Source organism: Hyla sarda, chromosome 11, assembly GCF_029499605.1.
Source record: "Hyla sarda isolate aHylSar1 chromosome 11, aHylSar1.hap1, whole genome shotgun sequence".
In the NCBI taxonomy this organism is placed as follows: domain Eukaryota; kingdom Metazoa; phylum Chordata; class Amphibia; order Anura; family Hylidae; genus Hyla; species Hyla sarda.
This window is the reverse complement of record NC_079199.1, coordinates 103180648-103193192: the sequence shown is the minus strand read 5'-3', so window position 1 is coordinate 103193192 and position 12545 is coordinate 103180648. Positions and strand designations below refer to the sequence as shown.

At 41.6% G+C, this 12545-nt stretch overlaps 1 protein-coding gene across 1 annotated transcript in view; it reads left to right on the top strand.

Annotated features, from left to right (window-relative positions):
• Positions 1-12363, top strand: part of LOC130295080 (Fc receptor-like protein 3) — a 32272-nt gene extending 19909 nt beyond the window's left edge. Inside the window, exons 6-15 of the mRNA XM_056545349.1 lie at positions 206-481; positions 2286-2333; positions 5486-5767; positions 6599-6916; positions 7276-7404; positions 7481-7502; positions 7635-7705; positions 9442-9516; positions 10398-10423; positions 11841-12363. Coding sequence (XP_056401324.1) covers positions 206-481; positions 2286-2333; positions 5486-5767; positions 6599-6916; positions 7276-7404; positions 7481-7502; positions 7635-7705; positions 9442-9516; positions 10398-10423; positions 11841-11969 — 1376 coding nt within the window. The 3' untranslated portion in view covers positions 11970-12363. The remainder of the gene's footprint in view (positions 1-205; positions 482-2285; positions 2334-5485; positions 5768-6598; positions 6917-7275; positions 7405-7480; positions 7503-7634; positions 7706-9441; positions 9517-10397; positions 10424-11840) is intronic.
• Positions 12364-12545: the final 182 nt, after the last annotated feature.

The window sequence follows — 12545 nt, the reverse complement described above, 5'->3', positions numbered from 1 at the left end:
TATCTATCTCATATCTATCTATCTATCTATCTCTCTCTCTCATATCTATCTATCTATCTATCTCATATCTATCTCATATCTATCTCATATCTATCTATCTATCTATCTATCTATCTATCTCATATCTATCTATCTATCTCATATCTATCTATTTATCTATCTCATATCTATTAGTAAATATTAATACTTCTTATATTTCCCGCAGAGATATTGAAGCCCCCGGTGTTGACCGTCTTCCCGTCGTCTGCTGTCAGTATCGGAGATCAGGTGGTACTCCGGTGTGCGACCTCTTCTCCTTCAGGAATCCGTCTCCTCTACAGCTTCTTCAGAGGCTCCCGGACGGTGCGCGACTATAGTGCGAGTGACACCTACACCATCCCTGGGGCTGAGGAACATCACGGCGGAATGTATCGATGTTCCGGTAAATCTGACAACAACAAGGGGTTAAAATTCAGCAAGGACATCAACATCGTGGTGAAAGGTGAGACGCCATACTGAGTCTATGGGGGGGATTTATCAAAACCTGTGCACAGGAAGAGTGGTGCAGTTGCCCATAGCAACCAATCAGATCGCTTCTTTCATTTTTAAAGAGGCCTGTGAAAAAGGAAAGAGACGACCTGATTGGTTGCTATGGGCAACTGGAGAACTTTTCCTCTGGACGGGTTTTGATCAATCTTCCCCTATGTATATATAGTGTATATAGCGTACATGTGCAGTATATAGTGTATATAGCGTACATGTGCAGTATATAGTGTATATAGCGTACATGTGCAGTATATAGTGTATATAGCGTACATGTGCAGTATATAGTGTATATAGCGTACATGTGCAGTATATAGTGTATATAGCGTACATGTGCAGTATATAGTGTATATAGCGTACATGTGCAGTATATAGTGTATATAGCGTACATGTGCAGTATATAGTGTATATAGCGTACATGTGCAGTATATAATGTATATATGGTACATGTGCAGTATATAGTGTATATAGCGTACATGTGCAGTATATAGTGTATATAGCGTACATGTGCAGTATATAGTGTATATAGCGTACATGTGCAGTATATAGTGTATATAGCGTACATGTGCAGTATATAGTGTATATAGCGTACATGTGCAGTATATAGTGTATATAGCGTACATGTGCAGTATATAGTGTATATAGCGTACATGTGCAGTATATAGTGTATATAGCGTACATGTGCAGTATATAGTGTATATAGCGTACATGTGCAGTATATAATGTATATATGGTACATGTGCAGTATATAGTGTATATAGCGTACATGTGCAGTATATAGTGTATATAGCGTACATGTGCAGTATATAGTGTATATAGCGTACATGTGCAGTATATAGTGTATATAGCGTACATGTGCAGTATATAGTGTATATAGCGTACATGTGCAGTATATAGTGTATATAGCGTACATGTGCAGTATATAGTGTATATATGGTACATGTGCAGTATATAGTGTATATAGCGTACATGTGCAGTATATAGTGTATATAGCGTACATGTGCAGTATATAGTGTATATAGCGTACATGTGCAGTATATAGTGTATATAGCGTACATGTGCAGTATATAGTGTATATATGGTACATGTGCAGTATATAGTGTATATAGCGTACATGTGCAGTATATAGTGTATATAGCGTACATGTGCAGTATATAGTGTATATAGCGTACATGTGCAGTATATAGTGTATATAGCGTACATGTGCAGTATATAGTGTATATAGCGTACATGTGCAGTATATAGTGTATATAGCGTACATGTGCAGTATATAGTGTATATAGCGTACATGTGCAGTATATAGTGTATATAGCGTACATGTGCAGTATATAGTGTATATAGCGTACATGTGCAGTATATAGTGTATATAGCGTACATGTGCAGTATATAGTGTATATAGCGTACATGTGCAGTATATAGTGTATATATGGTACATGTGCAGTATATAGTGTATATAGCGTACATGTGCAGTATATAGTGTATATAGCGTACATGTGCAGTATATAGTGTATATAGCGTACATGTGCAGTATATAGTGTATATAGCGTACATGTGCAGTATATAGTGTATATAGCGTACATGTGCAGTATATAGTGTATATAGCGTACATGTGCAGTATATAGTGTATATAGCGTACATGTGCAGTATATAGTGTATATAGCGTACATGTGCAGTATATAGTGTATATATGGTACATGTGCAGTATATAGTGTATATAGCGTACATGTGCAGTATATAGTGACGCCGTATCTCCAACATTTTAGAGCCCTTTGACACCGGAGGCAATGGGAAAAAGAACATAGAGGGCGACGGTGAGTAACAAGGTATTATTTACATCTCTACACGGCTTAAAGGGGTATTCCAGGAAAAAAAATGTTTTTATATATAAACTGGCTCCAGAAAGTTAAACAGATTTGTAAATTACTTCTATTAAAAAATGGTAATCCGTCCAGTACTTATTAGCTGCTGAATACTACAGAGGAAATTCCTTTCTTTTTGGAATGCTCTCTGATGATATCACGTGCACAGTTCTCTCTGCTGGCGTTATTATAATAATAATAACGCTTTATTTATTGTTGTCCTTAGTGGGATTTGAACCCAAGTCCCCAGCACTGCAAGGCAGCAGTGCTAAGCACTGAGCCACCATGCTGCCCTTAGCATACATTTGCTATGTTTGGTTGCTAAAAAGGACAGAGATGTCAGCAGGGAGCACTGTGCTCGTGATGTCATCAGTGTTCCAAAAAGAAAGGAATTTCCTCTGTAGCATTCAGCAGCTAATAAGTACTGGAAGGATTAAGATTTTTTAATAGAAGTAATTTACAAATATGTTTAACTTTCTGCCACCAGTTGATTTAAAAGAAAAAAGGTTTTCACCGGAGTACCCCTTTAAGTTTGTTCTTTTCTGTCTAAGTGCTCTCTGATGACACGTGTCTCGGGAACCGCCCAGTTTAGAAGAGGTTTGCTATGAGGATTTGCTTCTAAACTGGGCGGTTCCCGAGACACGTGTCATCAGAGAGCACTTAGACAGAAAAGAACAACCTTAACTTCAGAAGCTCATAAGTGCTGGAAGGATTAAGATTTTTTAATAGAAGTTATTTACAAATCTGTTTAACTTTCTGGAGCCAGTTGATATATATATATATATATATATATATATATATATATAAAGTTTTTTCCTGGATAACCCCTTTAAAGGGGGAATCCAGAATTAGAAAAATAACAGCCCCCCTGTCCACAGGTTGTGTCCAATTCACCCCCTAGAGCAGTGTTTCCCAACCAGAGTGGCTCCAGCAGTTGCAAAGCTACAACTCCCAGCATGCCCGGACAGCCGTTGGCTGTCCGGGCATCCTGGGAGTTGTAGTTTTGCAATAGCCGGAGCCACCCTGGTTGGGAAAACACTGCTCTAGATCACCTCATTAACCATTTAGATGCCGTGATTAACACTGATCGCGGCATCTATAGTATTTGTAAAGCATTGGGAATGCTCATCGGACCCCCTGGAGCACGATCCCAGGGGTTCCGATGAGTGAAGATGGCAGAAGGAAGTCTCTTACCCTCCTCCGCGCCGCTCTCATCTTGTATATGGTCTGCCTTCTGGCGGGCTGTACATGTAGATTGCCGATATTACTGATCGGTGCTATGCCACTGCGCAGCACTGTACAGTAATAGCAATCGCAACGAACACATGTAATAGACTTTAAAATTGTGAAATAAATGGTCAAAAAATGTTTTTTTAAATAAATATGCCCCTCCCATCATAAAAATTTTAATTGCACCTCTTTTCCCATTTAAAAAAAAATAAAAAAATAAATGTCCAAGCTATTAAAATATAACGTTCATGATGACGACTGGCCTAAACGTAAAAAAACGTACCAAAATCTAAAATTGCTGATTTTTGGGTCAGCAAAAGAGTTGAAAAAAAAAACTGATCAAAAAGCCAATCAGGTATATACAAAAAAATTGGTACCTGTAAAAACTGCAGATCAGGGCGTGAAAAATTGACCCTGTATACGGAAAAATAAGAAAGTGATAGGTGTCAGAATAGGACGATTGTAAACAGACTTATTTTGTTAAAAAAAGTTTTATTTTTTTGTTTTTTTCAAGTAATACAGTGATAGAAAAGTATAAAAACACGGACATCATTTTAAATCGCGTTTTACCCACAAAATGAAAAATATCATTTTGATTTTACCGTAAAGGGGACAGCGTCAAAACGAAACCCTCCAAAAGTTTCAAAATTGAGAGGAAGTTGTGTAGTTCTTTCCAGTCTGACCACAGTGCTGGAACTGTACAGAGTAGAAGCAAATCCCCATAGGAAACCTCTCCTGCTCTGTACAGTTCCTGACATGGACAGAGGTGTCAGCAGAGAGCACTGTGATCAAACTAATAAGAACTACACAACTTCCTCTGGAGCATACAGCAGCTGATAAGTACTAGAAGGATTAAGATTTTTAAATAGAGGTAAGTTACAAATCTGTTTAACTTTGTGGCAAGAGTTGATTTGAAAAAAAAATAAAATTAAATAAAAATAAAATTCCACCAGAGATCCCCTTTAAAACTTTTAAAATACTTGCCCTTTAAATAGACCCCTAATTACCAGTGAGGGCGGGGCAGAAGTTAGCTCCTCCCCTGAATTTTTGTTTAATATATTTAGGGCTCTACTGGGAAATGTATCACATGATTCCCATTGCTGAGCTCATCCACTGCATGGGTCAGGTGACATAGAGAAGAGAAGCATAGGGAAAATTATGGGGGAGATATATATATGTATGTGTATTATATATACATTTATATATATATATATATATATATATATATATATATATATATATATATGTCTAGTTTAGAGCACAATTTAGTCCTTTAGATTTAAAGGGGTACTCCGGCGCTCCCCGTTAAAATCAGTCCCCGGTTTGCTCCGGAGCTGATTACTGTCGATCACGGGGCCGGAGCGTTGTGACATCACGTTCCGCCCCGTATGATATCACGCTCCGCCCCCTCAATCCAAGCCTATATGAGAGGGGCCGTGACGGCTGTCACGCCCCCTCCCATAGACTTGCATTGAAGGGCGGGGCGTGATGTCACACGGGGGCGGAGTCGTGACGTCACGCTCCTCCGCTCGCGTGGTCGGGATCCGAAGCCTCCAGCGTTGCCGGAAGTCGTTGAGGTGGGTGCTGCAGCCGAGATCCCGGGGGTCCCCAGCGGCGGGACCCCCACGATCAGGCATCTTATCCTCTATCCTTTGGATAGGGGATAAGATTTCGAAGCACCGGAGCACCCCTTTAATACTTTATAATATACAGTAATAGATAAATAATAGAAAACATTATAGCATTGTGTGCTTACAAAAAGAGTCTTTAGGGGTGGGTGGGGGTGACGGGGAGATAAAATAGAACATTTTTGAAAAATGTAATTCTGAGCTGCTCGCTATGATTATTATTATTGTGACCATTTCCCCCTGTAGTTGCGGTGGGCCGCCCGCGGTTGACGCTCTTACCGGATAAGGTGGCGGTTGGTGATGAGATTATCCTTCGCTGTGAGTCCTCCCAGGGTTCTCCTCCTATCCACTACAGATTCTACCACAATGGGACGATGGTAGGAAATGTTACCGTTCACCAAAGCAGGACAGGGGAAATAAGACAGGTCATCGAGTCGGTGACCAGGACCGGACCGTACCATTGTGAATCTCGACAGGATATTTCACCAGTGATATGGCTAAGTGGGGCAATAAGTTTGTTCATTGTGGGTGAGTACTTGGTTTACTTTGATGATTCCAGAAAACATTGTAGAGATCAGGCGGAGTTAACTAGATGTGCTAAGTCTGATGGTTAACCCTGCTACGTCAAATACTATTTTAAAAGTAAAAATGTATGACTTTTTATTAAAGCCAATGTTATAAATGTTATATTAGCCAATCTAATAAATCGCCTTTTTATTTTTCATTCAAGTTTCAAGGAGGCGGGGCCAACCTGTTTAAGTGCCACAGCCTGGAACGTCTTCTCTTTCACCCTCACCTACCAGCCTGTCCAAGATAGATGTACAGGACTCAATATATCCATCAAGGAGGGGCTGGAAGGTGAGGGTGAGCAAGAAGGTGTGTCCCACTGTGGTACTTGAGCAGCTGGACTCCGCCTTCTTGACACTTGGTATTAATTTTGCTATTTATATTATTTATTACAGCCTGGCCACTAGGTCTAATATTAAGCTGAGACTTTTAATTCATTACAGATAACTTTCTAGCAGTGATCTTCTTATCATCACAGACAGGATCAGTGTATAGATAAGACAATAGCTGTTATTCGCTGCTCAGCCACCCCCTCCCCACACAGGTGATAGAGCGTGTCCAGAAAACTTTTCCATATAAGTGAATGGGGTCAGCTCCAGACCATTTTGCCTATGTCCTTGGGGCCCGCTGTAGAGCATATACAGTATCTAAATTTTGTAAAAAAATAAAATTAAAGAAAAATTTGAGAACAAACGACATATTTCAATATCTGGCTTTGATCCCTTTGATATCTCTATAGACTTACTAAATTTATTATTATTTTTTGTTTTTTTGTATTTTTGGTTTAAACAGACCCCGTAGCAGATATCTCAGTTACAATAGAAAATGATGATGAGGATTTTACATTTGGGGAGCCTGTCACGTTTACCTGCTCCGTTCAGCGTGGCACTTCTCCGTCATATCTTTGGTTCCACAATGGCGAAGTAGTAGAAGAACGGTCAATGTTCTACCAGCTTAGAGACAATTGGAGACAACTATATATCGGTTCTCTTCAGAGTCACCATACAGGAACCTATCGATGTCAAGCCAGCAATACCCTACCACCCAGCAGAACCTTCTCCGTCTTAAGTGACCCCTGGGACATTAATGTCATGGAGCCGAGCACAGCTGGTGAGGACACTTATGTGACTAGCTGAGTACCCGCTGTTCTTCCATCTTCCTTCCTAGACATTGTGGAAGAGTAAAAGCAATGCTATTCAGGAGACTGGGAAAAGCTGGGTGGCACGCATAATGCGTGCCACCCAGCTTTTACCAGTCTCCTGAAGCCCCCCAGGCTGCTTGTCCTCCCTGCACTTCTCACTGCAGAAGCGCTTCTCTCCCTCCTCACTTTTTTTCTCAGCTGACAATAAATCTTCTCTTCTCCGCCGACTGGTCCCCTCTCCCTGCCCCTGCACTAACTATTCTTTACACCTGCCTGCCGGACAGTTAAATCATATTTTATATAATGAAACCTTGTCTTCTTCTATCAGAAAACAATGTCCTGTTGACTTTACTGGGGATTGTCCTCTTGACTGTTCTCACTGCTGTCCTGGGCTTAATGTACAGACAGAAAATGGCTTCGATATATAGACGATGTGCCGGACAACAACTCAAAATGGGTAACACTTTGTTTGGATTTTTTTATTTTAAATTTTTATGATTTTATCTTTAATGTTTTTTTTTTGTTTCTTTTAGAGAGAACTAAAGATGAGGTGAGGTAAGTGGGCATTGTGTGCTGTATACGGTATTGCTGTATAGGAATTCATAGATGGTTCTTGGCTTGTTGACCGTTACTATGACACAAAATCCATCGTCTGACTTTCTTTCTTACACTTGTTGTGTCATCCAGATCTACACAGAACCCGACAAGGGACATCTGCCAGAGTTCATTAGACATTGGCCAGGAAGACTACACTAACAGTAAGTAACCTTGGAGTTTGGTGTCCTAGTTGTCTTTCTTTTACATGATTTTTTTCATTTATAACTACGACCGATCTAACCAGATCAGAAGAAATTTGTGAGCTTTAACCCAAATCGGTATAGGACTGTAGAAGATAGTGGGGCCCAACATAGGGGTGTACAGGTCTTCTACTCTTGTGGGCAATTCAAAAGATTAGCAATTGCTCAGATGGGGAGCAGAAGGCCCCTCAGGAAGCTACAGTTCCCGGTCTAATAATGTCCCAAAATTGTCACAAATTTTTAGACTTTTCTAACCAAGGTTGACCAAGATCTTTCTCGTTGCAGTTGAAGGAGAATAACTTTTCTGAAAGAACTTGACAATGGCCCAATAATGACGCGTTTCAAGATTTCCCTTCATAAGATTGTAGGACATAACCCTAACATATGAGGAACGTTGAAACGCGTTATTAGGTCTCTGTCAAGTAGAATAGGTATTCTTAGTAACTTAGTGGCAACAAACTGGAAACTTACAGGGGTACTCCGGTGCTCCAGCATTCTGAAAATTTGTTCAGGACGCTCGGAGCCGGAAGCCGTGATCATGATGTCATGCCACGCACCCTCTATTCACGTCTATGGGAGGGGGCGTGTCGGCCAACATGCCCCCTCTCATAGACATGAATAGAGGGGGTGTGGCGTGACATCACAAGCGGGCTTGGCCGTGACATCACGACCACTGCCACAGGAATTTGGCGTTTGTTGGATAAGGGATAAGATGTCTAGCAGTGGAGTTCCCTTTTAACTATGACATGGAGTCCAAGGAACCCTTATGTTCATCGCCCCGATCCTCGTCATGCCTTATTATTGGGTCTTTGTCAAGTTGTCAAGTAAAAAAGGCATTCTTAGTAATTTAGTAGCTACAAACTGGAAACTTAAATGGGTACTCTGGTGCTCGAGCGTTCTAAACATTTTGTTCAGAACGCTAGGAGCCAGAGGCCATGATCTTGACATTAGGGCCACGCCCCCTCATGGCGTCACACCTTTCCCCTCTATCCATGTCTATGGGAGGGGGTGTGTCGGCCGACATGCCCCCTCCCATAGACATGAATAGAGGGGGTGTGGCATGACGGCACGAGGGGGCGTGGCCATGGCGTCACAACCACTGCCGCAGGAACCTGGCGTATGTTTTGAATGTCGGGTGCTGCAGGAGATTGCAGCAGGACCCCCACGATCAGACATCATGTCTAGCAGCGGAGTGACCTTTAACCACAACATGGAGTCCAAGGAACCCTTGTGTTCATTGCCCCCGATCCCTTTCATGGGGTAATGAGCTTTCCTGGTTAAACCCTCAGATCCGTGCACCCAGAAAAGTCTTGTAGGACGTAGCATAGTGGTTCAGAGACACTGGGTAGGCAATTAGATTTAGGATGGGGAAGGTGGAAGATTAATGGTTGATGCCTCATAAAAGTCAGGAAAAGTAAAGGGCCCCTGGTCAGAGTAGATGAGTAGAAGTTGGACTGAGGTAACATGGATCGGGGCTTCTATCATGGGGCAAATAGTATCCACACAACCAATACTGAAGTAACTAGATAGCTGGTATTACCCAACAGTACTGACTGACACACCATTATGAGGCCACGAGCTGACATCTATTTTACTATTTTATTGTCTCCCTTTACAGCTTCCTCCTGACTCTAGCACTCTAATATTAACCCATTTTTCTCTTAGTTTTTCCATTTAAATCCTTTATTTTTTCCCAGTCCCTTCCAGGAATCATGTTGTATGTGAAGAAGACGTAGGTTATTCCCAAATTGCTTTTATTCGGGTAAAAGAAGGTAAGTCACATGATGTGTATCTGTACGCTGCACTGTGTAAATACATGTGTAAGTATTTTAGTAAAATAATCCTCCGGTCAGGACTGACGTACTGTGTTTAGCCCAAGGGGGCGAAGAGTAATACTTGGTTTAAATATTTCCTAATTACTTATTTCCATCGGGGTTACTGTTTCGTGTCCATGACATGAAAACATTGTATGAAGAATAAATAATCTGTAACATACTTACCTGTCCTGGGTCCAGAGCCCTCTTGGATCTTTGTCAGGTGCCCCTGTCGATTAACTTACATGGCGCAAGACCACTTGTCACTCTGTGAGGCAGCCATGCCTAGCCAATTAGGAGGTAGTAGCGATGGACCAAACAGCTGCCGCGCCAGCTTTTACACCTCTCTACAGTAGGAGACTTAAACTAGACAGCTGCTACAGTCACTTTGTACCCTTCACTAGAGTTCCTCCTCCCTGTATTTTTCTAATCTGACCGTTTACCTGTATTTTTGGCTATTCTCTTGCTTGCTGATTTTGTACTGTGCTCACCTTTAGGTTTTGACAATGGCTTGTCCCTGCGTTACACTTGGTCTTCTGATTTGGCTATATCCTTGCCCATGTGTTGCTAACCTGGTCTTTCTGACCTCCCTGTAGCAGTAAAGTGTAGGGACCATCACCCAGTTAGGAGCCGCTGGTAAGGGCAGATAATTTCCTAATAAACTGGAAAGTTTATACAGCTTAAAGTACTTTATGAGTTTTCTAGTACTTTTTGGTATTTGCCAAGACAAGCCCTTGTTGCTTTAATAGTCTATACCTGCTCTAACTGTGAAGAATCCTTCCATTGCTGGTGACATTTCTCACATTCCATCAACATACCTATTTTTTTCCCCCCTACAGCATCTCCACGTTCAAACAAAGACAATGTAAGTATTTACTAGACTGATATTGTTCAAAAACTTTTTACACCCATGAAATGGAAAATTTAGAGAAGTAGGAAGTGTCGCCTTTTCTTGCCACGTTTGTTTGGATTATAGTCATTATTTACATTGTCTTAAAAATAGTAGATCAATATCTGCAATTTAATGTATTGTTGATACCACATCTGGACCTTCTCAGGGAATTGACCAAGTGACTTCTTCTTTGTACCCATTTCTTAGGGGAAATGTTAAGCTAAATAAGACAATATCGGCTATCTACCAATTTGGGAAAACCAGACGTTAAATCTTCTAGATTATTTTACTTTACCTAGTCAAGGCCTTCACCAAGTCATGATCTTCACCTAGTAACTATCTTCACCTAGTCACGATCTTCACCTAGTCACGATCTTCCTCTAGTCATGGTCTTCCCCTAGTCATGGTCTTCCCCTAGTCATGATCTTCACCTAGTCATGATCTTCACCTAGTCATGATCTTCACCTAGTCACGATCTTCCTCTAGTCATGGTCTTCCCCTACTCATGGCCTTCACCTAGTCATGATCTTCACCTAGTTATGGTCTTCCCCTAGTCATGGTCTTCCCCTAGTCATGGCCTTCACCTAGTCACGATCTTCACCTAGTCACGGTCTTCACCTAGTCACGGTCTTCCCCTAGTCATGGCCTTCACCTAGTCATGATCTTCACCTAGTCACGGTCTTCCCCTAGTCATGGTCTTCCCCTAGTCATGGTCTTCCCCTAGTCATGGCCTTCACCTAGTCACGATCTTCACCTAGTCATGGTCTTCCCCTAGTCATGGTCTTCCCCTAGTCATGGCCTTCACCTAGTCACGATCTTCACCTAGTCATGGCATTCACCTAGTCATGGCCTTCACCTAGTCATGGCCTTCACCTAGTCATGGCCTTCACCTAGTCATGATCTTCACCTAGTCACGGCCTTCACCTAGTCACGGCCTTCACCTAGTCACGTTCTTCCCCTAGACAGGGTCTTCCCCTAGTCACGGTCTTCCCCTAGTCACGGTCTTCACCTAGTCACGGTCTTCCCCTAGTCATGGCCTTCACCTAGTCATGATCTTCACCTAGTCACGATCTTCACCTAGTCACGGCCTTCACCTAGTCACGTTCTTCCCCTAGACAGGGTCTTCCCCTAGTCACGGTCTTCCCCTAGTCATGGTCTTCCCCTAGTCATGGTCATTGACCAACACTTTCTGGTCACCTTTCACTTATCTAATCTAATGTCATCTTACATTATCTCACACTGGTTTGTAACCAGTTGGCCTTGGTTTTGTCAATTTTTTTAAATATTTTTTCGGCACTGTTACTATAAACTCTCCATGTATTTTCGTATTTACAGGCAGCCATGGAAAACACTTAGATTAGAATATAATTCTGCCTTTATTCCCCCTCAGGAAGAATTATCTGTGACATATTCTGCTGTACAGTTTTCTCAGCCGACAACGGATCCACGACCAACCAATGGGAGACCTGACTGTGTGGATCTCTACCAGAACCTTAATACTGAGAGACTTCAATCGTGATGTCACCAAATACCTCTGGGGCATAATATCTGTGGAGATCGGTGCCAGTGATGGGCACCTCTACTACATTCCTATTCACATATATAATAGGTCAGGAAAAGGGGAGTGACTGATCGACTTATAACAACTTCCCTAAATGTAAAAGAAATCTCTAGGATTGGAAAAACAGAGCTGATTTCTTCTGGATGTCTAGGGTGCCGCAGCTGAGATCCCAGAGGCGGGACCTCCGCCATTAGACATCTTATCCCCTATCTTTTGGGCGGAGTACCCCTTTAATATAGACTATCACACATACACCGGTGTAACAGCCGCTGTCTTCCCATCTACCTTTGTATAGTGCCGTTCTTTTGAAGCTGTTAGTGTTATGTGCTCCAGAATGTATTTTATTGTTCATATAAATATTTTGTGTATATTCCTATTTGTGTAATTGTCTCTTATTGAGTATTTTACAGGATCTCTACAGTAGGTCCACACTTTTTATATCATCTTGATATAGAGCAGGAAGAACTGAGATGATGGAATAGAATGAAGTGATCTATGTAATGATGATCTATGGAAGTGATTATAATAGTAGAG